The sequence below is a fragment of the Vidua chalybeata genome, chromosome 4, assembly GCF_026979565.1.
Source record: "Vidua chalybeata isolate OUT-0048 chromosome 4, bVidCha1 merged haplotype, whole genome shotgun sequence".
In the NCBI taxonomy this organism is placed as follows: Eukaryota; Metazoa; Chordata; class Aves; order Passeriformes; family Viduidae; genus Vidua; species Vidua chalybeata.
Genome location: NC_071533.1, coordinates 61930929 through 61955279, shown reverse-complemented (window position 1 = coordinate 61955279; position 24351 = coordinate 61930929). Strand labels below are relative to the sequence as shown.

General features: G+C 38.2%; 1 protein-coding gene across 1 annotated transcript in view; it reads right to left on the bottom strand.

Moving 5' to 3' along the window:
* Positions 1-24351, bottom strand: part of SORCS2 (sortilin related VPS10 domain containing receptor 2) — a 526356-nt gene that overhangs the window by 42978 nt on the left and 459027 nt on the right. The window contains exons 10-14 of the mRNA XM_053940374.1: positions 23954-24100; positions 22503-22605; positions 13402-13478; positions 6450-6541; positions 4881-4988 (exon numbers count right to left, since the gene is read on the bottom strand). Coding sequence (XP_053796349.1) covers positions 4881-4988; positions 6450-6541; positions 13402-13478; positions 22503-22605; positions 23954-24100 — 527 coding nt within the window. The remainder of the gene's footprint in view (positions 1-4880; positions 4989-6449; positions 6542-13401; positions 13479-22502; positions 22606-23953; positions 24101-24351) is intronic.

Genomic DNA, 24351 nt, shown 5'->3' with positions numbered 1-24351 from the left:
AATGCTTTGACTTGCTCTGCTAACATCTGTGTCCACAGAGGTGACAGCAAAAGCATTAGGTTTACTGCTAAACAGAGATCTGTACATCTGCATTAGCTGATATCTAGATTAGATGGGAATAGAATAAGCAGTTTGCTTTTCCAATGCTTTTTTCACCACGTTTCCTCTATCTACTCTCAGATAGGTTCCTTCTCATGCAGAGAGCAGAACAACCATTTCATACCTGAGCAATGATTCTCATTCAGGACATTAACTAGTTGAAAAGAAAACCTAGAATTTGCCTTCAGAAATCAGCTATTCTCCAACATAATAAGGCTTTACCTACCTTTTATAGGTGCTGCAATATGAGGAAGTCAGTAGAGAAGAATTCTAAACACAGAGAAGTACCTTCACCTAGTAAGATACTCAAAGAGAACAGGAAAAGGAGTGTGCTGCTACGTGTGACAATAAGCTCCACAAAGTACATGTAATGTTGACTGTTATCGATATTGTTATAGGTGAGGTTGACATTCCTAGCAGAATCAACAGATACAAAAATCCAAACAGCTCTGCCTAATATCTAACACCTATTAATATTCACCTATTTGAGTAAGTTAAAATTAGACTATCTTCCTGTTTCCATGATCACCCAGGAACCCAAAAGGAACACAATGGGCATTCAAGACAGCAAAACCTGTATGCAGGAGCTCAGAGATGTCATAAAGTTCCCAGCAGCATCCAAAGTTGTTTTTCTATGAGACAATACAAAAAAAATAACCCTCTGGAAAAAATACAATTATTCCACAAGGAAGATTTTGATTCTACCTGACATAAAGAAAAGCAGTTCTTTTATGTAACCTCTTATTGGCCTTTTAAAAGGGGCTATGGTCTGTGGTACTATGGTTATTGTGCCTACTGGGTTTACACTGAAATCTAAATAACCTGGTTTGGGAAACCCTCCCAGAAGCTGAGATGTGATTTAGAAGCATTTTCAACAGGTTTGAAACTTTCATTACATTAACTATTTCCTCTGAAGAGGAACTTCAATATTTCAGACACACAAAAATTCTTCCTTTTGCATTGAGTTAGGACATTACTCAATGCAGTATTAGTAAGTAATTTTTCCAACTATAAAAAATTGTTCAGTATAACACTGGGTTGCAGTAACTTTCATTGCTAAAAATTTAGAACAAAATAAAACCTACTAGTCCCATGCACTATTTTGATGAAAATACACTCGTTGAGAAAATTTCTTAGCAAAGCTTACTTACTCATTTAGCAATAAATATTGGATTTGAGCTCCTCGTTTAAGAGTTGATTTTTATACAGATCAAGTTTCCTAAAATTAATGAATACTTTATTGCTTATCTTTCCTAAACTCCTAACTAGGTCTCTTTAGAAATGGAAATCTAGACAGATTGAAAACAGAATGATTTTCCTAAAGTTTTTGAATACTTTACTACTAAAACGCCTAAAAATCTTAACTAGGTCTTTTGCAGTGCACAATGGAATAAAATATATTTTTCTTAGCATTTGTATGTACATATCTTGAATACTGCAGGGGATTTCGATGAATGATTTAGATTAATGTTGACTGACAGATGACAACAGAGTTTTATAAAAACTTTTGACAAGTTAACATTTGGCTTTCCTCTCTGTTTTGAAGAAAACACAAAACTTTCTGAAATGAAGACTTGAGGCAACCAGGTTCACATTTTCCCGTTTCTTCAGTAAAGCTTACGAGACTTCTTCATTTTGGAATGGAAAAGAGTCATGAGCAACATTCCTGAGGGGTCAGTATTGGGACTAGCAGTGTTGAACACGTTTGCTAGAACATGGACAGTGGGATCAAGTGCTCCCTCAGCGAGTTTGCAAATGACACCGAACTGTGCAGTGTGGCTGGCACACTGGAGGGAAGGGATGCCTTCCAGAGGAACTTTGAAGGCTTGAGAGGTGGGCCTGTGTGAACCTCATGAAGTTCAACAAGGCCAAATTCAAGGTCCTGCACCTGGTTTGGGTCAATCCTAAGCACAAATACAGTCTGGGTGGAAGAATGAATTAAAAACAGTCCTCATGAGAAGGAGTAGGGGATGTTGGTTGACAAAAAGTCCAACATGAGACAGCAGCATGTGCTCACAGCCCAGGAAGCCAAATTTATCCAGGGCTGCATCCAAAGCACTGTGGGCCACAGGGCAAGAGAGCAGATTCTGCCATTCTGCCACTCTGTCCACTCTCATGAGACCCCATCCGTAATGCTGCATCCAGCTCTGGGGTCCCCAGCATGAGAAGGATGTGGAGGCATTGGACCATGTCCAGAGAAGCTGTGGATACTCCATCCCTGGAAGTGTTCAAGGCCAGGCTGGATGGGGCTTTGAGCAATGTATTCGAGTAGGTGTCGCCGCCCATGAGAGGACAGGTGGAACCAAATTGTCTCAAAGGCCCCTTCCAACCCAAACCATTCTGTGATTTTATGATTCTTTGATTTTGGATAAATTAGGACAGAACTGGAATTCAAGCCACTTACAAGTCCAGTCAATATCCCAGACACCATACTGGAGAATAAGAAGTCTCTTACACACAGACTGACTTCAGTAGAACCAGGATTTTACTTTAACAGTCAATTTCAGGACACAAAAAATATTCTTTGACTCTTTTGTGACTTTATTCTAGAAGCTTTAAATTAAATACTGTCTATTCCTTAATTTTGCTGCACATTTTTTCAGTTATTACCTTCCCACTTCAGAATTATGCTATCTCTCCTAATTTATGCAGATTTTGACATCATACTCTTTATTCAAAGTCTTCATTCAAGCACATTCCATACCAAAGGAAGAAAATCAAATTCCACTACTAGGAAAATATATCAGACTAGGTCCTTGGCAATGGATTTGGGGATTCCTCAAGGTGAAAGACACTATTAATTTATTTCCATTGCCATTTACAAGTTCACCTTACCATGTTCTACTTGGAAGAAAATTCTATCTAACAAAATAAAAAGGTGGCATAGTTGATTTTTGTTTTTTTATTTTTTTCCAGGGAATGTGTATTTCTCAAAAGCAACAAATCACTGTAGATTAAGTCAAGCATAATAACTTAGTACAAGTTTTCAGGAAAAATGAACTAAGCCAGACAGAATGACAAAAGGTCTTGACATGAAGTCAGACAGAGCACCACTGGGCTGACAACATCACCCTGAAGGTAAAACAGTCAAAAGCAGTGGGAGAGACAAGGAAGTTGATACAATGGCAACAATGAAACACATACTACAGGTTTATTCTTCTCATTGTCTTTAGAATCTGGTAGGAAATGTGCATGTGTCTTCATGGCCAGTCTGTGCTATTACATGTTTGATGCCCTCCATGCTCAGTAAAACTAGCTCAAAAGTAAGAGCCTACAAGCCTGGCATTACACATTAGAGCCAGACTCTTGCTGTGCCTTTAGATATATACAAGTCATGTGATGCTTTTGTTGTCAACTTGGGCTCATGTACCAAATCTAGCTGCAGCTCTACATATTTTAGATAGATGATTTTAGAAAGGCATCGTGTTTTACAAGAGCTCTTTAGCCCTTTATCCAGATCTTCCAAGCACATCTTCACAGAATCACTGTTTTTAATGATACTTAATAAGGGAAAAAACCCAAGTCCATAGCACACAGTTACCACACATCATTTTATCTGCCATTAAGTAAAGTTTGGGATAAGCTTTTGATCCATCTACTTTTACTGAAATCAATGGAAATCCCTCATTCAGAGGCATAAATGTCTCCATGTGGCATATATGATATCATAAATCTGTATTTGAGAGAAGAGGCAGATGATGGGATAATACTGTTCTTCTCAGGTGCATAATGGAGGATAAATGGGGCAGTGAAGAAAGAGAAACAACCAACAGACCAAATCCCACCTCTGCACAGTGCTATGAGCTTGGCACAAAGCTTTGAAGCACATTGGGCAGGATTTCTGTTTTGCTGAGGATCCTTTATACACTGGGCTAATAAGTTATTTTTCTCTGGGGAAAATGCTACTGGTACATGTCAAAGGCAGCTCTATTTGCAGCTCTTGGGAGAAAAAGCTTGTCACGAGCACACTGAGCTCCATATAAAGAATCACACAAACTGTTGCAATAGGAGCACACACAACAACCTGTGTGCATTGCCCTGAGTGCATTCCCCTCTCTGGCTGCAGGCAGCATGTGCCTTTCTCCCTGACTGGACAGGTGGCTTTTACTCTCAGACACTTATAAGCATTTATCCTAGAGATGGAGCAAAATGATGCAGCTCAGATCCAGATGTCCCCGATCCTTTGGAAATAGACAGATACACAGGATAAACAATTCTGAGTTGCAGAATTTGGTTATTTTTAACTCTATTCACAGAATCTGCGTCTGTCACTGCACAGAATAAAAACAAATATTTGATAGCACAGTGCTTGGCTACATCAAGTACTGCAGTGCTATTTACTAAGACAACACTATAGTTATTTACACTGTGAAGACAACAGATGTTTAACATTTTTGATGTCTGACTAAAAATCTGTAGAAAACAACAAAAAAAAACAACAACAAAAAAAACAAAACAAAAAAAAAAAACCAAAAAAAACCTTATTTTTTCCCTTGCATCTTTCAGATTTGTAAAGCAGTCCTATTATTCCACTCTCCCCAGTGGTAGCTTTGCAAGATTTCATTTGAACATAATCTTTAAAATCTGAAATACTGCAGTCAGATGACTTCAAAGACAGGTTACATACCAGGGAGGTTCAGATATCTACTGTAAGTGTCTGTGTGACTGTGAGAAGCAAAAGCCACTGGCTCAAGGACCATCTCAAACATGCACAGCTGAAAATCTATGCAAACGCATACACAGAGAGAGCCCTGAAAAGAGAGGCAGAACCAAAACCTTACGTCATGACCAGTGTCTCATCTCCAGGTTCACTAAGTAGTCCATCTACAAAGACAGAAGTGCTGGTAAAATTATGTGTACTCCAGGTCTGGCCTTCATCTATGCTGAACCTGTAAAAGAAGCAGAAAAAGCTTTCATTTACAACTATTGGTATACAAAGCAGAATGTACTTTAAAAATCCCCTCACTACTAAGGCTTAGGATTTTCAATCACAAATTAGTGTGTCTACATAGTGCATGATATTAATGTGATCTTCTTTTCAACAACTTATCCAGGGATTCACATTTTTATGAGAAGGTGTAATAAATTTTCCACAAAAATAAAATTTCTCAGGTCGATTAAAAACTGAGCTCTGTCAACAAATTATCTTGCTACCTTGAAGATTCAAAAGCAAATTAATTCACATTTTATTCTTTCTAGTAGTCTCTGAGATATAGACCTGTTAAGCAGAGGCCAGTGAAACATGAGAGGCCAACTGCTAAAACATGGGAGGTGTACTAACTCCAGACACCAGCATGAGGATGGCCCTTCATGGCTGCTACCATCCACTTAAACATTTGCTAAAGATACTGATGAATCAGCAAAACATATTTCAAAACATATTTCAAATATGCATCCCAAAACTTATAAGTCAAAGTCTCTTTTTTTTCTGTACACTTCCTTCAGGTCTTTTGGACAGTATGTTAATGATGGCTTTCACTCCAGATAACCAGGTACACAGCCTAGTTCCTATTCATGTATATAACACAATTCTGCAAAAATGAGCCAATTCACAAATGATAAAGATGTATTTTTACGTCTTTTAGCGTCTTTTTAAAAAATATATTTTTATGCTGAAGATTATAGCTCTGTGTGCCTTTACACAAGGTTACCATGTTTTGCTGCACTATCATGCAGTCTAAAACTTGATATTTTATAACAAACTGCTTTGCAACAAACCTTTCCTGCCAAACGGGCCGAGAAGGCCATTTGCTGCACTGTCACCTACAAGAAGATCTATGCACACTGCAGTTAATTTGTGCATGAATATCTCAGATGAGCTGTGATTCTGGCACACCAAATTAACACAGCACATAAGTGCAAATAAATCCTTCACCTGTTGGCTTCCAAACTCTACATTAAATTGCACTTGCCAGAGAAACTCAGGGCTATTTTCCAATTTCCCTATGGCCCTTAGAGGGGACAGAGACTTTACAGTATCAATGAACTCTCCTGACTGCACACCTAAGCCACATATGCAGCACAGGCTGAGCATCACTGACACCTACTGATGGTGCCAGCCAGTAAAAGATAAACAGTTATGCTGAACATGCCTTCTACTGCAGAGTTCCAGAACAGTCTTTTAAGCAAAAAATGCCTACAATGATGCAAGAAAATTTTATTATGATTAATGCATGATGCCGTGGTACCATTGGTAAACATCCAACTGCATTTTTGTTGACCCAATGAATGTTAAATTGACTCCACCTGCAGTTCATACATGATCACAATGAAATGCTTATCTTAAACTCTGAACTTTGCCTGAGGTCTTGAATACACAACAGCTCTATTCTAATTGACTGTAGAATTACTTGAGTATTTTCAGAGGGATAGAAGTGTCTTTGATAGCCACAATAACTCCACCATGGTCCAAGTACAAGATGTGGTGCTCTTCTTCAAAGACCTACAAGTCAGACAAAGAAAGGCTAGATAAGCAAATGTACAAAACAGCTGAAATAAAATGAACAAGCAAACAAGAATTAAGAGACTTATGTTTTATAATGTCCACACTTCAACCTGAAAAGGACATAAAAGTCAGGTTAAGTCTTATATTTCTCACAGCTGTAAAAGAAAAGAAAGTTAAGTAGATGAATCAGAAAATGTTCAGGTTCAAATCACAGTCAGATTAAACTGCCTAAAGTGATTTTAGCCCAAGCTTATATTTCTCATAGTATGCATTCTGCCTTCCTTCCTGTTATATATCACCAAGTGACCCATCACCTTACTTTAGTGTTTGCCATATTCTGCGTATCCTGCAGAATAAAATGCTTTGTAGTCTAATTCTAAGGAAAAAAAGGAAAAGTACTGCTGTGACTTTCTCACATATTCCCCAGAACCTACAGAATGTGAAATAATTGGTGCAAGCATGTTTTCCATATTTCCAGTGTCAGTGAGTTTAAGTTCAAATACTATGTGATGTCCTATGGAGACCACTGTGAGTTTGGAACCAAGATACATGTAATATTGATTTAATGGTATAAAGGATTAAAAACTTTATAAATTATTTTAATTCCTTTTCTAGAGGTCATCAACAGTGCTAAAATAAAAGCACAATAGATACCTTTGCTGTTTTACATCTAAAATCTGTTTTAAGACAGGATTTACTTTTGTTATTAACCTCTGTAAGTTCATTTAACACAAAACCAAGCGATATATGAGAATTATACACACTTAGCATTTATAGACAAACATGCAGCCTCCCGTATGCTTTGACAAAGCAAAGGCGAGAACAATAAAGTTTGGCTTTATTTTGCGTTGTAAATAAAAAAATACTGACAATACAAATTATTTTCTTTTTTTGACAAAACTAAATGCTACATTTAGAGGATTTCTCAGAAAGACTGAGCCAGAGCCAGGGTGAAAATATCTTACAGCACACTCACAATTACTTCAAAAATAGGAAGCATTTAATTTGGGTTGAGAACTCAGTCTTCCTCTCATCTAGTACGAACATATTTTATGGGAATCCTAGGGCCTCAAGTGTCTGATCAGTTTTTGATCAGAATTTGCCAATTTACAGGCAAAACCTTTGATACAAGGCATTGATAGTGTGACCTACTCATTGCCCCAGCTGTGTATTTTAGAAGAGAATTCAGTAAAGGACAGACATTAATTTTAGATGCACTTCAAAAGGATGAAATCAGCTGGAGTCAGATAAGCAAGCAGAGTTTTGATCCTCCTCTAAACTTTGTTTGAACTTTCTCTCAAACCAAAATGCAACAGGACGTGCTGGGACACCAAGTCTCCCATAGCTTCAGCACTGAAGATAAAGGACACTGATACCTGCACCACTTAATGCAAATCAGCCTTTCCCAGAAAAGGACCATGGTAGGTCTTCACGTAGCATTTTAATAACCCTGCTTTAGCACACTATAAAGTACAGAGGACTCATTACAGGCATATTAATGCTGTTGTTGTTTCATGCTCTTCTTGTATACACTTCAAACTTTTAATAAACAAAATGCATGAAAGCCTTATGAAAACAATCTTTCATCTTCAATACATTGAAATGAATGAACAGTTTCATGCCTGTTTATCACAAAAGTAAATATTTATCTCTACTTTTTAGTAAAAAAACCCAAGACAAACAGTTTGCAAAGGATCAAGGCAAAGATGGTCCCAGTGTGAGAGATGAAGTTCAGACCTATGAAGATGAGATATGTGAGTTCACAGAAGGCCATGAATTCTGATATACATTTCTCCACTAATTAAAGCAGACAATAAATCTATTCTGATCCTTACTAGTAGCCAGCCACTACAGAATAAGATTTTTATAACCTATTTCTGTTATTTTTTGTGCATGTTTTGTGCTTTATAATCGCAATATCAGCTTCTATTCTATCCTCTTCCTTCTGCTCTAAATGCTTTTCTTCCTCCATCTGTCCTAACACTTCAGCAGCTATTTCAGGCCAGAATATCTGTTGGAAGAAATTGGGACAGCTTCATGAATTCAGTGAGAGCATATTTAAATGGTTCTAGAAAAATATATGCCATACAATTTTACTTCACAATACAGAAGTTGAAAGAATAAACAAAATTCCTGATATTACTTTTTTTCTTTCATCAAGCGGTATCTATTACTAAATTGAAATCTGGAAACAGAAGCTTTTCTACACAGAATGAGCTGCTTAGACCTTCTCAGGGTTGAAAGGCTGGAATTACATCCCTTTTTGTTGTGCTTAGAAGTGTTACCATCTATCTCCTAAGATGCCTGCAGGAAAACATGTATTCTCACTTAACTGAAGGTTTTCCCAGTTGCTTTGATACACAAGGATTTGACACAGATAAATAATATTCTAACAAAAAAACACCAGACTAAAGCTCCAGAGATCTGGATTTAGTTCCTAGACAACCAAAAGGCTTTCTGTGTAACCTCATTAGTTTAACTGAACATTTTGTTGCTGCAAGAGCTACTCTGGTAGCAGATCAAATGTGAAAGGTTTATTATTGCTGACTTCTTCCTTTTATTTAAGCCATTTGTTTTTGAAATCCAGACCTTTCTCTTACTCTTTGCTATATAAATACTTTGCTGTATTTCAAGTACAGTGTTGTAACAGATGCTGTTGAAATAACAACTGCAACCAGAATTGTGAACACAAATCAGTATTAAAAAAAAAATAAAAACACTCACATATACATATAAGGTAATCCTTAGCACTTAACAGAGTATCCTAACATTTCATGTTCATTAACCCATTTTATTATATTCTTTTCCTGGTATAATAGACAGAGAAATCTTTCAAATAAACATGAGTTCACCTTAGGCTGCATCTTCGTGATCCACTTGGCACTTAAGTCAAAGGTTGGACTTAGTGACCTTAAGTGTCTTTTCTAACTTTAATGATTCTATGATTCTAAGCCCACATATTTCATGATAATGTCAAGGTGAGATTCCTTTCTTCTACAGCCCAGTTCATGGCATGGATGTTTAAAGTGCTTGCAAAGAGCTCCTAAAGCACTGCTAGTTACAGAGCAATTTTGTACAGTACATAGCCACAGTTTTCAGTTTTCCTCAAAGAGTGATGGTTTCAAGGTATACCAACAAGCAGCTCAGCCATGCAATAGAAAGGTAGAAGAACAACTGGAATCTACACAAGTGGTATTGTGGTTATTTATAATAACAATTCTTGGCTTTGCTTTTTGTGTGAGCTGACACAGGCAGGATGCAGGAGCAACCACAAAACCACAGATGAAATGCAATAATAAATTTATTCTCATTACCTGGCCAAGCAGGGGAGCCTTGAAGCAGCACCTGGGCAGAGACATACAAGTGGGAATGCAGACACTGCAAGCTCAGTCCATGCCAGAGGATAATCCAGCCCACTGTATTGTAGGGGTTTGCACAGGTGTAATTTACCACTCTGCTTTGGTCTTTGCAGCAGCAGGGCAGGGATCTCAGGCATATTTGATACTGTGCCTCTATCACAGGCTTATGTTATCTAAACACAGATGTTTGACTTGTCCAACACAGAGGGCCAAAAAATTAATAGTATGATATATGTGGGTTTTGACACCTGCACATCACTTGACTGTGTTTACAGTCCTCCTCACCAACCTTCTGATTTTTTTACCTGGATATTTCTATTTATCACCAGAACTTACTTAATTTCAAAACCTCTTATTTAAGCATTCATTTCTGTCTATAAACTCTGGCTGTGTTTATAGGTAAGTCTTCCTTATATGACCACATCAAATGCAAGCTATGGAAGGTTTGATGCTGTCTCAGAGGACACCATTGAATTACAGGATCTTTGACCTTCCCCTCAGTCCTATAATCCAGAGTCCTATGAACCAATACTGCTATTATATCAAGAAAGGTTTAATTAATTCCTTCCATACATTTTCCCCTAAGTCTCTTATGTTTGCTTTTCTTTATTCTCTGTCTCTATACACAAGAAGATACAGACTCTCTCTCTATACAGACTGCTCCTCTTCTCCTCTGTACACAGCTCAGCAACATCATGCGAGCTTGTGAGAAAGGTGCCAGACCCTCACTAATGACAACCACAAAGTCTCCAAGGCAGAGACCTAAACTCAGACAAAGTGTTGTGCCAAAGCACAGGATTTCACCAGCTCACAAGACTTGCAATTGACTGAATTATCTAAATTCCTGTATCACCTGACTGAAGCCTTTTTTTTTGTTGTAAGAACTCCAGCAGAGAAAGGAAATGTGCTGCTGTCCTCTGGAAGAATTGTTTAATTGTGCACAGTGAGGCCATGAAATATATAAAATAATCTACAGTTTCATTCTGATCACAAATATTAGAATTGAGTAATCTCTTTCAAGGGCTCCACAGGAGCTTCAATTAAAATAAAGCAATGTTGTTTGCCATTTTGACTGTCACAATGAGGGATCAGTTTGTGGTCGATTTTGCAGCATAATTAGGCACCTTAGGGTCAAGTTACAACACATATAATTTACCTGTGTGTCTCTACAAATAAAAAGCAGTGAAAACATGAATTTGATCTCATTCCTCTTTTCTTCTTATTTTTCACCCCAGAAAAACTGTAAAACTTTGGCAAATGCTGACAAGAAATCATGAGAGGCCTCTAAGAAGTATTAAACAACACAGTACTCACTGTAAATCCTGGAAGGCTTTTGCATTTAGACACCTATTTATTGTATGCTAGATTTCAAGATGGAATTTGGTATAAAATTTTATCTTTTAAACATCAAAGGACATTATCATTATAAAAATAACCCATTTCTTTTTAAAGTACTCTGTGGAGTACTAATGGAATCCTACCATAGCAATATAAGGAACTGTCTGTATTTTTCTCTTTTAGCCTCAAATTCCCCAAGCTCAGTAACACTACTGAGAACATTTTCACACTTAATGGTTCTAAGAAAATAACAAAATTTTATTTCAGCTGAACACTACAACACTATTTTAACTGAAATCAAATTATTTTTTGAAAACACTTTGGACCTTTGAGAGTGCTTTTTTTTATCCTGGATATATAGTATAAATAGAATCTATATGATATTCTGTATTGTTGCTATATACATATATAGAGAAAGAAAATATCCCTATGCTAAGTGCATTGGGTTTGCACAGCAAGGTTTTGGTAGCAGGTTAGTCTACTGGGGTGGCTTCTTTGAGACACTTCTAGAGAAGCTGTCCCACATCCTACAGCCAACACCAGCCAGCTTCAAGGTGGACATGCCACTGGTCATGGTCGAGTCAATCAGCGACAGCAGTAGCACCTTTGGGATTATGTATTTAAGAAGTGCACAACAGCAACTCCAGCAGGAGTGAAGAGTTGAGAATATGAGAGGGGGAACAGCCCTGCAGACACCAAGGTCAGTGCAGAAGGAGGGGCAGGAGGTGCTCCAAGTGCCAGAGCAGAGGCTCCCCTGCAGTCCCTAGAGCAGCCCATGGTGAGGCAGCTGTGCCCCAGCAGCCCATGGAGGTCCAGGATGGAGCAGAGATCCACCTGCAGCCCATGGAGGACCCCACACTGGAGCAGGTGGATGCCTGTAGGAGGCTGTGACTCCATAGGAAGCTGATGGTGGAGCAAGTTTGCTGGTAGGACTTATGATCCCACAGGGGACCCACACTGGAGTTCCTGACGGGCTGCAGCGCATGGGAAGCACCTGCTCTGGAGAACTTGTGGGGAACTACAGCCCATGGAAAGGACTCATGCTGGAGAAGTTCAATGAAAGCTGTCTCCTGTGGAAGGGACCCCACACTGGAGCAGGGGATGAGTGTGAGGAGTCCTCCCTGTGAGGAGGAAAGAGCAGCAGAGATATGTGTGTTGAACTGACCATAGCCCCCATTCCACATCCCCCTGTGTGGCTCAGGGTGAGGAGGCAGAGAATTAATGAGTAAAGTTGAGCCTATGATGAAGGGAGAGGTAGGGAGATGCTGTTGTAAGAATTGAATTTATTTCTCACTATCCTACTCTGTTATTAATTGGCATTCAAATAAATATTGCCCAAGTCGGGCCTGTTTTGCCTGTGATGGTAATTGGTGACCAATTTCTCCCTGTTCTTATCCCAACCCATGAGCTCATTGCTATATTCTCCCTCCTCTGTCCAGCTGAAAGCAGTGACAGAGAGAGATTGGTGAGCACCTGGCATCAAGCCAGAGCAAACCCACCACACTGGGACAGAGCAGCTTAGGAAACAACACATGAGAAAGGTGAAAGCTTTAATTGAAACTAGTCAGTGGAAGAAAAAGTCATTCAGAATTAAAATAGCATTACGATATCACTGTTCCCTTTTTAATACATTGGTATTTGTAGTCTCTGAATTTATCAAATCATGCCAAAAAACCTTAAAAATTTTATTATTTTTTGCAAATCTCTTGTCACTCTCACTTTCAATGAAGAAAAGGTTTATGCTTTAGTAATAGCTTTCAGACTATGAAGCAGAAGAATTTGTGCCCTTTGTACCTAAGCTATGTCTTTTAGCTCAGAATGTTTGTACTGCAAAATCTCCAAGTCCACTTCATCATTAGCATAGGAAGATTACTTAAATTATTAAAAAACTAAACAGACACTATGTTTTTTTGCATAAGATACTTACAGGATCTTTAAAGAGACCAAAATATTTGAACTTCAGCAGAACCTGACAGCCTGATCAATTTGAGTCTTAGAAAATCACCTTCTTAATCTCTTAGTTTCCAAGCAAACTAGAGATAATAATACCACCTCCTTCAAAAGAGTGAGTATCTAAAGATTAGTTAAGCATTACATAATTCATCACATTTGGTACATTCAAATTATTTCCAGTTTCCTTTGATGATTTATGCCTCCTACCTGACGCCACGTGTTCCCACAGTCAGATGTTATGTACATCTCTTCTTTATACTCAACCAGCTGGGACCCCAGGTTACCTGTCACAAAAGAGGAGAAAACAAGGATTGCATCCATATGAGCAAGAGAGATTGGATCTAGTCCTCATGCCAGTCTGAGTGAGAAGTTTCCAGGTCAGAGCAAGAACGAAACACAGTTGAACAGGCTTACTTCATTTCTGGTAGAACCAGCAAAATCCTTTAAAAACACATATGTACAATTTCAAAGTCTTCCTTTCCATTGCTAGGTTGTCCATAGGTGGAAGCAATGAGGCTTGATTCGGATACAGAAATGCAGAAGTCAGAGCAACATTTTAGTTTTGTTGCTGCATGCTGAAAATTTATTATGAAACAACATGTATTTAAGATGTAAGTATGAAACATCCATAAACTCAGAAGCTTTAACCTTAATCATATTCTGTAAAGTTATTCACATTGAACTCAAACTGTTAAAATGAAATATTTTATCTTTAAAACTTGAAGTGGTAGCTAGACTAGAATCTGGTGAAATATGCAACACAAAGAGAGGGGACAGGACTTTTGAAAAAGAGTAAATACAAAAGAAATGAAAGCAGAATTATTTGATTTACCTAAATATTAAGCAGAAAGTTACTGAATATATTGACAAATAGCACTGAGGAGAATTCAGTTAACTGAATTCAAAGTTAACAGAGGTGTTAAACTTGGGGAAGATGATAGCAGATGCAGTCCCAAATACAGAGATCTCCATCTTTTAACATGCAGTACTTCAAATAGCAAATTATTAAACCACCAGGCAGTTTAGTGTTCTAGGGGAGAATCATTCATGGCACAATATTCCTTCTAAATTATATCCTCCTGGGGATTTTGACTTAAATATATGGTTTGCATGTTTTCACAGTAGAAATAAGATGCAAATTATCAGATCCTCTTAAGCAGAAGAGACGATGAAAGAAAACACTTGAGATTAGATTAGCACTATGAAATTTCACTTGTGTGTTATATAAATAGCTGGTTTTTAACCACTAAACCAGATCTGTTTATAAAGAGTGGGCTTACTGGTGCTGAAAGGTTCCCAAGAGGAACGACAGCTCCTACTGCCCAAAATACACACTCTATTTAGACTATCAAGGGTGCATGTGCTCCACTCTTTAACAGGATAACTCCACATCATTTAACTCTAAATATATCCTGGACAGGATTGGAATACTTATATTGAATCAGGGAATTTATAGGAGTCAGTTAATTCCTTCAAATTGCATCTAACAGTTCAGAAGATGCCACTTCCCAGTCTTGGACTTTTCTTGGGTTTTTGTCTTTCCAGCACACTGCACATTCTCTCATTTATCACATAATTCAGCAAAGATTTATCTGGTCATAGAATCATAGAATATGTTGAGTTGGAAGGGACACAACAAGATCATTGAATCCAACTCCTGGCCCTGCACAGGACTCCCCAAGAATCACACCATGTGCCTGAGAGCATTGTCCAAATGCTTCTTGAACTCATGCAGGCTTGATGCTGTGACCCTTTCCCTGGGGAGCCTCTTCCAAAGCTCAATCACCCTCTGGGTGAAAAACCTTTTCCTGATATCTAACCTAGACCTCCCATGAATATAACCAAATGAAATAGTTCCAAAATGAAAGCTTCACACATTAATTCAGTTATATTTTCTCCCCAAATACAGCTTTAAGATTAATCTGATCGCTAGAAGGAGATATGAATGAGAAATCACCTTCTCAGAGCTGAAGGAAGGGAAGGAAGATTTGATAAATTGCATATACAAAATACATTTATTTTGCTCTTCTTGCTTTCCTCTGTTATACTTTTCACTGCTCTATCACCTGCAAATGGATATATTCTTGTGCTCCTGAAGTTAATCACAGAATGTTTTCTATAGGACAGCTGAAAACAGAAATATTTATTTGCTTGCTAGAATCTAACATACTACTGTCAGTCTACACTCTTCTTTACACAGATAACTTTAATAAATGCAGTGTTAGTTTTGCTCTTGAATAAATGCTGCTTATTCTACCTCTTTTCACTACTTACTGAATTCTACTTGCATGAGTAGGTCTTTATTTTGAGCATTGCTAGGGATCTGCACTTTAAAGAATTCAGTGGTAAATTGCCTTGCTAATGGAAAATAGCCTGTAAACTAAACAGCATCTACTTGTGCTTCATTACAAAGCCTTTTCAATCCAGCTGATTTAGTAATGACATTAGCAACAGCATTGTACTTGCAGCCCTGTTAAAAGACAGACATGACTTCTAGTTCTGATTTTACCTTTACTGTCTTTCCTTGGGAAAAGAGCAAAAGGAGTTGGTGGGCTCAGTTATAATTCCTTTTCATTCTGCCTAAACCACAACTGATGCCAACAGGAACAGAATCTGGGACACTGCTTTTGGAAAAAAAGGACTTCAGTGATGTCTGACCTTTGAAAACAGTCCATCCATGGGCCAAGGGTTGAAGCCCAGAAGTGCTGCATGCAGGACCTGCTGACTGTTGACACAATGTCTAATTGTGTCATTAATGAAGGCTGTAATTTTCACTACTTCTAGACTTTTTGGGACACACAATTACATTACATAATTTTGCAAACTTTGTAAAATGAAGTCTTCAAGCAGGGAAAAAACCAAAACCACACTTTTCTGTAAGGAAGGATAAAACTAAGTGCAGCTGGAGTTTGCTCTGTGAGTTCCACAGCCTGCTGAAAAAAGCACCAGTGGATTCAGAAAGAAAAAGCAGGCAAGGCCAAAAGAAGGAAAGCTGCAGCACCAGGGGAGACAGGCAGGCTCCTGCAAAGTGCAGTGGGAAGCACCCATGCAGCCAAATCTGACATGTGACAGAGAGAAGGAAACTTCCACAGGAACAGACAGCGATGCATAAGTTTCATAATCCATAGAAAAGGCACTCTGAAAGCTGTTAGCCTGAAAAAGTAGAACTGGAATAAAACCAAGACCTTCAAAGATCCAAGTGAACTCCCCCCACTTTTATTAGCAAACCCTTCTATTTAACATGTGTGACACAGAAGTTATGAGCTTTCTCTAGTTAAAAACGTACATAGTTTTAACTTTATTTTTCAATATGCTAATAAAACATAACTTCAAAGATTTGGAGCATTTTGTTCTTTTTGAGATTTAAAATAAAGTGCATAATTTTAGGCTCTAGCTACCTTGCAGAGTGTTGTGTTACTGGATAAGCCAGCAAACTTAACACAGTGCATGCAATGGCACCCCATAAACCCCTTTACAACAGCTGCAATTCACATCACATGAAATGCAAAACAATCCTGACATTAATAACACTGCAAACAAACAACTGCAAAGCCACAGCAGCACTCAAAGTAGAACTGAGAAATTCTGACCCTTTCCATGACATATCTGAGGAGAATTATAAAACGTATTTGTGGTAAGTGTGGCACCCAATAACATGTGAGCACAACTGACCTTGTGACCAAGTGACACGAGAAGGTGAGAAAGAAACAATTATGCCCAGCCCAAAACTGGAAGTCAGCAATGTTTAAGTACCATTCCCACCGTGTTTTGAAGTGTTTGGACTGTATCACACCCCCCAAATATTAGCATGCTACTTTGCCTGGTGGGACACACCAAAATCTGTGCTTCCTATTACAGCTGTAAATATCTGCAGCAACTCCTCAGGTGTGCCACTCCAGCACAGAAACTTTTCTATCTTGTTAGTGGGTCTGTGTTAGATCTCAAAATCCATCTGGGGGAACAAGTAAATGTAATCTAATACACTGAAGGCAAGTCAGGTTCATACTGAAAAAGTAACTGCAACTGGAATGGGTAATCAGCTGCAGGCATGTGCTGTTTTGGGCTGTGGCAGAGTTTATTTTCTTCACAGCACCTGGTATGGGGCTGTGTTTTGGACCTGTACTGGGAAGGGTGTTGATGACAATACAAAGATGTTTTCAGTACTGCTGGGCAATGCTTACAGAGTCAAGGCCTTTTCTGCTCCTCAGACCACTCCACCAGTGAGGAGGCAGGGGGTGCACAAGGAATTGGAAGTGGGCACAGCTAGGACAGCTGACCCCAGCCGACCTGGGGATATTCCAGGCCATGTGTCAGCATGTTCAGCAATAAACTGGGGGAGAGGTTGGCGCAGGGGCATTGCAGAGGGACAGGCTGGGCACCAGGTGGTTGGAGATAAGCAACTGTTTTCATTTACATCACTTCTCTTTTTTGGATTTAATTTCTCTTTCTCCTTTATCTTTTCATTTCAATTTATTATTATTATTTATTTCAGTTATTTAAGCTGCTCTTCTCTCTATCCATGAGTTTCCTCACTTTTACCCTCCCAATTCCCTCCCCCCATCCTTCTGGAGGGGAAGTGAGCAAGGAGCTGTGTGATGCTTAGTTGCTGGCTGGACTTTAACCATGCCAAGGCTAAATTAGTCACAGCTACAAATGGTACCATTCTAACATGACTTCTGATCTGAGTGCCCTGAAAACTCCTCTGACACATGACACAGAGTGTTTGCCATCTAGACTCAGCAAGATTTGTTTGTAATGCAGAAATTTCTCAAATTTGTCTTACAATATTTTGTAATTTTTTTTTTTTGTAACTAAATGACCCATTTGTGTTTCTTCTCCAATGCCTGGGGGATGATACACACCTGAATTGTCCTTAAACGCTCTCCCAAAGGGTTTGCCACCAACACAGCCAGGATACTATGATAGATGGACTCTGCTTGAGTTCGGTTTGCTCTGCTGTTATGTTCTGACACTGCTTCTATTCAGGAAGCAGAAGGAAACATTTTGGCCTGCCTTTTTCAGTTTTTGATTAAGAACGGTCATTTTTCATTTCTGCTACTTGCATTCTTAGAAACCTTTTCAAACTGTGTTTTGAGATACATGAAACCTTCTTTTACTTTTTCACTTGTCCAGAGTAAAGCTGATTTAAAGTAACTGCATAAAATTGTGTGTTCCATCCTTGCAGGGGCGGCAGTACCAAAAACCAGAATGCAGAGGCACTAACTACTGTTTAACACAGCTTTTTTCCAAGCTTTCTGTAACTCTGCACATGACAGTTTAGCAGCTAGTAGCAAAGGGAGGTGAAAGAAAGCAATGATTTTCAGTGATGTCTGGTGGCCAGCAAAGTTCTCTGGAAAGGTGGTGTAGCTGTGAGAAACACAGCTCTCAATACAGATTTGGGCATTTTAGCATGTTCTTACTGGGTCACAAAAAATATGGAAGATTACTTAATTTAAAATTTACCATCCACTTAAAAATTTACATGTTTTAAGTGCTAGTTATTGCTGTGTTTACCATAGTTATATATGTGACTTTGGACACATTTACAGTAAGAAGGAATAATCCCCATATGCAACGCATAGATAATCCTTCTAATATGGAAAATCTTTTCCAATCACTTAAATGTAGCATACAGGCAGACACCTACTCCAAAAAGAGAGATGTGCCTTGCCTGGATTACTGGTAATTAATACAGTTGTAACATACCTTTGGGCCATGCACAATAAGTTAAAATTTCATGGTTTGCAATCTTGTAGTCACAGTACAGAACAAACATCCAACCAATTTGTATTTAAATCTCCCAGACACACAGTTTTGCCTGGCAAGTTGAAGATGTGTTCAGATGAGGGAGTGGGGAATCAGAATTGAGGAATGTAACAAAAATTTAAAGAAATTTTAGGATGTTCACTCCAAAATGTACTTGGAAATGCTCAATCACCTCCCTGTTCCCTTATTCTTTTTTTGATAGAAGCATCCTAGTGTGCTACTTCTGTGAAAAATGATAGAAATTCATCACAATGTATGCAATTATATTTGGCCCTGATATGACAAAAAGTAAACAAACTTTTCCAGCACTCCCTCAATTTGTGTGAATGTGCAGAATTTACTGCTTGCTTGATTTGCCATCTGGATTGGAAGCTAAGCAGGCAATTATTGTAAACTAGCACCTGAAAATGCTACACTTCTCTAAACATTTTTCATAGAAAAGTCCTTTAGCAAGTTTATAGTAAAAATTTACACATCAATTGACACACATTTCATAGCTGATGCTGTGAGGAATAGAAGTTGTTGCCAAGATTAAAATGTACAAAAATCAAATGTAAATGCAAAATCCTATTGCATTTCTTAAAGAGAGCAAAGCAGTTATTTAAAATACCACTTTCATATGCAACTACAAAATTTAATATTCTGTCTGAACAATTTATATACAGACATAAGCTAAAAATATGAATTCCTGAGAACTATTTATGCAAGTTTAACAGAGTGGTATTTTTATTTGTAAACATGAGATTAAAAGGATGCAATTTTAACATTTTATTAAAGATGTTAAATTTTACCAATTGTCTAGGTGTTAATGCAGTTCACCAATTAATTATTCCTATTTTTTTTAATTAAAACAATATTCAGTAGTCTCTGATCTTTCCAGCATTTTCCATATCAAAACTGTACTTAAGTCACAGAATAGTTTTTCCATTACCAAAAGCAGCTATGTTGTATAAGCTTCCTAGAAAGAAACCAAAATCTACTTTTTAAAAGGATTTTTTTTTCTGCTTTTTGATCGATAATATTCTTATGCTTAGGAACCATATATCCAGTTCTTATCCACCTGTTTGCATCACTCATTTCTACCCCATGGTTACACTTCAAGGAAAAAAAAATCATATTATTTTTTGTCCTTTAGTTTTTCAGCTAATGGGGGTTTTCTTGTAAATATTCTCTATTTCTATCAACTGCCAAAGAGGCCTTCTCAGCACCTGCTCACTGGTCCTGAAAATTGATTATCAGAATTGTACACAGTCATATTAGTAATGTCATTGTACAGTATTTTGCCAGAGTATTAATAATTCTCTCTCTCTGTTGGCAATTATTTACCTATTTCACACCAATAATTTTGCTTTTTACAACACAAGGCACTGATGATTCTTAGACATGCTGGGATCAACTGACATTCACGGATCTTATCCTCTTCAGCCATTTCCAGATGTCTCTCCCTAAATCTAACAGTAAAATTCCAATAGTGTGTGATGTGGCCCAAATAATCTGATTCCTACATCTATTAAGAACCTAATACTTATGTTGATTTGTACAGGATTATCAGTTCAAGGATCAGGCCAAAGGAAATTCAAGCTCACTCTATGTAAAGTATTTCTGATAAGAAGTGTAAGTTTACAAGGGTATCAGGTTTTCCAGATAAGACTGAACACATGCACTGAATCCAGATGACCTGGGCATCCAAATAATGTAAATGCAAGTCAAAATCAGAGTTGATTCAGGTCATCTTTTGGCAAGGGGATGCAGTTGCTGTATAGTATTTTTAAGGCTTCCAAATAGATCCCTTTGCTCTGTTTTCAGCTACAGAAGCTTTTCTTCTACCAGAAAAAGGACACACTGCACTCTCTTGCACTCAAATTTTTAGGTAGCTAACAGCAAGGTGGCTTGCAACTGAGCAAGGGTGCCTTCTACCATTCCCATTACATTACTGGTTGCTCCACAAGCAAGTCAAATTTGACATATTATTTCAGTTCTTCATGATATCAGGATGTTATCAAAACTACTCCCTCCTGATCACATTGAGGAAAGCTGTTGACAAGTTCTCTACCTGGCAGAGTAAGACAATGTCACAGTGATAAATGTCACCCCATTCTAGAAGGGAATTAAGGGCAAAATATATATAACCTGCCCTCCCTAATGTGGTCTCAGAGAACAGTGCACTTAAAAAACATCTACAAACCCCAAACAAAAGAAAACAACCCAATAGCTCAACAAATATCTATTCAAGACATCAGATTACAGTGCAAAGAGAAAGAAAAATGAAATAGGAATAATGGAATAATTAAATCTCACTGATTAATTTGCTACTGGAGGACATTTAAGCATGACATGGTGAGGCTAAAATTAAGTACCTACATTTTGAGTGCTTTCATGAAAAATGAAGACATTTGAAATGGAAGATATTTTTTTAAATATTTGAATTCATAAAGTTTGACCTGAACACATATTAGGAATCTATCTACAAGGGCATTGCACAAATTCTTAGTCTCATTTGTACCAATAAAAACATAGCAGCATTTCACATATAGATTTGTCTCCAGTAAAATACTTTGAACTCTCTTTATATTACAGAAAAACTTGAAGTCTTCCGTTATATTGAAAATTACTAGTACTGGCAGCTGTCATTCTCTTTAAGTACCAAATCTTCTCACCTTGACATTCTCAGGAAACCTTCAACATAGTAAACTGTTTGTCAGAGACTAGTGTAAGATACAGTATAAGCCATAATTCATTGAAAACAGATGTACTTTTATGAAAAGAGAAGCCTACATGTGTGCATTTCACCTAAACATTATTCATAACATAAGAATAAAATAATGTAATTTTAAAAAGTTCTTAGTATCTTTAACATTTAGACAATTTTGAAACAAAGAAACAGAAGATTGAATAAAATGAATAGATGGATAATAAAGATACAAAGCAAAACTGAGTTATGTGAATATTTTTCTTGATGAGTGCTCAACACTGCAATGGAATTTCCTTTATTAAATTCCACTTAATACTGACATAACTCTATGTAAGTTATAATGGAGAAGCCACAACCAGCATTGTTCCCAACACAGTGACACATTTGCCTCTTTCAATTCCTCTCTCTTTAGGCAGAAAGGAATTCATAAAAATTACAAGACAAATTATCTGTATCCAGGCCTAAAGAACAAAGGACTGACCACTGTTTCCATCAGTTTTTCTAGGTTAATCATGATGCTGGAGGGCCTACATTCTTCCAGAGAAAAAAATGCAGGACATGTCCTTCAGCCACCATCACACCTCCACAGTACATTAATGGGGAAGGAGGTAGTGCACAGCAGAGCAGAGCATGATGTACCCAGGTGACTGATAGAGATCTGTCTGAGAAGACACAACTCTGGGCTTTTCATTAACTTATGTATTGAATTGTTTGATCATAAAGGATTATTCTGCAGGAAATCCTTATTTTGGCAATGTTTGCAGCATGGTATTCTTACAAATCCAAAGACTAGACCTACAAAGACCCCCTGCCACATTTCAGGTCTTAAAAAGCAATGCCATGCACTTACCTGCCCCCATGATGAGCCCTGGTGCAGTGTCCTTGGTGTGCACTGTGCCTGACACATAGGGATTGTCTGCCCACCGCAGATGGAGGTGAAGGTAACAATCAGGCTTGTGGGGGAAGAAGCAGAGACCAGGTTTTAAAAATCACTGCTACCAGTTATGCTCCTACAATAAATGAAAGCCCAGACAGGGAGCAGCTTCAGCAATGTATGTCTTCATAAAGAAAAAGAATGGCTGCTTCCCATGGAGCTAAATTCCAGTCTGAAGTATCAGTCTTCACTTTATATCAAGAATCTCTGGTGATATCTGCACAGTGTGCCACTCTCTTAACAAAAAGATTTCCAAACTCAAGGAAATCAGCATTATTATATAAACCCCCTTCTGACAAAATAATTGCTTAAAAATGTTAACTAACAGCAACAATGTTTGTTGGTCCCAGGTAAATGGTAAAATTATTATTAAAAACAACTGTTTGTCTCTTTTAGTAAAAAGGTGGTATGAAAAATAGCATAATGACTTTAGGACACATCAAGAAGCAACTTATTGCTTCTTGGCCTTTGTGCAGTGCACTCAAAGGTCATATTGTTCACAGCAATGTGCCCAGGGGCTTTACCAGGGGCCAGCTGCCAGCACTGCCTGGGAGCTGCTGCCACTGCCATTGTCCCACTCATCTCCCATCGATCTGCACCACACCCTGCAGGCTGGAGCCTCACAGCACAGCCTTGAACTCTTCAGAAGGGAACCAGCTGCTCCAGCCCTCCACTTGTGCCATGGGGAGAGGGAGTAAAGCTCTGGTAGTGGCAGGACTACTCATTTTGCTCACCAATGCAGAGCTTTGAGACCTCAGGAGCAGAGAGACAGTGAGAAAAATACAAGGTTTTCAGTCAGCCTTACAAATAACAATATACTATGGGCACTTGGGCCACCTAAACAAAGAGAAATAATATCATCTTACAAAAATAAAGGAATATTTTATGCAAGTTACCATGGTATTTATTTTCAAGCAACTTTCAGAAGTTCCCTTTAACAGGGAACCAAGAGTTACCTTGTTTTTTTATGAAAGAAAAATATGAAGAGATGGAAAGAGAAAAATTATTGGTAATCTCTGTTTGACTTATGGTGTGCCCCATATATCCAAACAGAAATGACTGCCATGATTATTCTGACCTGGGTTGTGTGGTTGACATGTGAAGAAGAAGAAGAAATGTGTCTTTGCGTCAAAGTGATCTCAAATATGAAATGCAGTGCACCAGAAATCCCTGACTACTCACTCTACACGATGACTGGACTAAGAGCCTGTGGAACCACGGCTCATGCAGTGCAAGCCCATTTGCCTGCTAGTTTGGCTGGTAAACTCAGCACAAAGCTCTTGGGCTGTTGGAACGACTGCACATGCTACCATGCAGATAATTCTTGCACATTTTAGAGGGAGGATACTCCAAAAAGAGCTACTTACAGGTTTGCAATTGGTGGGTTTGCCGTTCATATCAATGTCTGGAGGGTTTAGAAAATCCCAGTCACGGCCTTTGTTGTAGGTTATCAGAGTCGTGACTTTCCCATCAATTTTCTGGTTGGCCAAAAAGACTCCTTTTACACCTCTGACCTGAAGCATAGAGAAGAAAAGTTAATATCCAGCACATACACATTTTTTTCAACAAGGATTATCGCTGATTAGCTGCTCTTTTGTGGCTCTGAACTGTGTATCTCAGGTAGTTTCTCCTGGTAACTGAAAGGAAAGTGGATGATACCTAAAAAAAATATGAGGAAGGCAAAAATATAAGAGGAAAGGCAGAAAGGGGGAAGGCAAGGACAATTACAAACTGATTTTTATTTCTAAATGTATTTAAAAGGGAT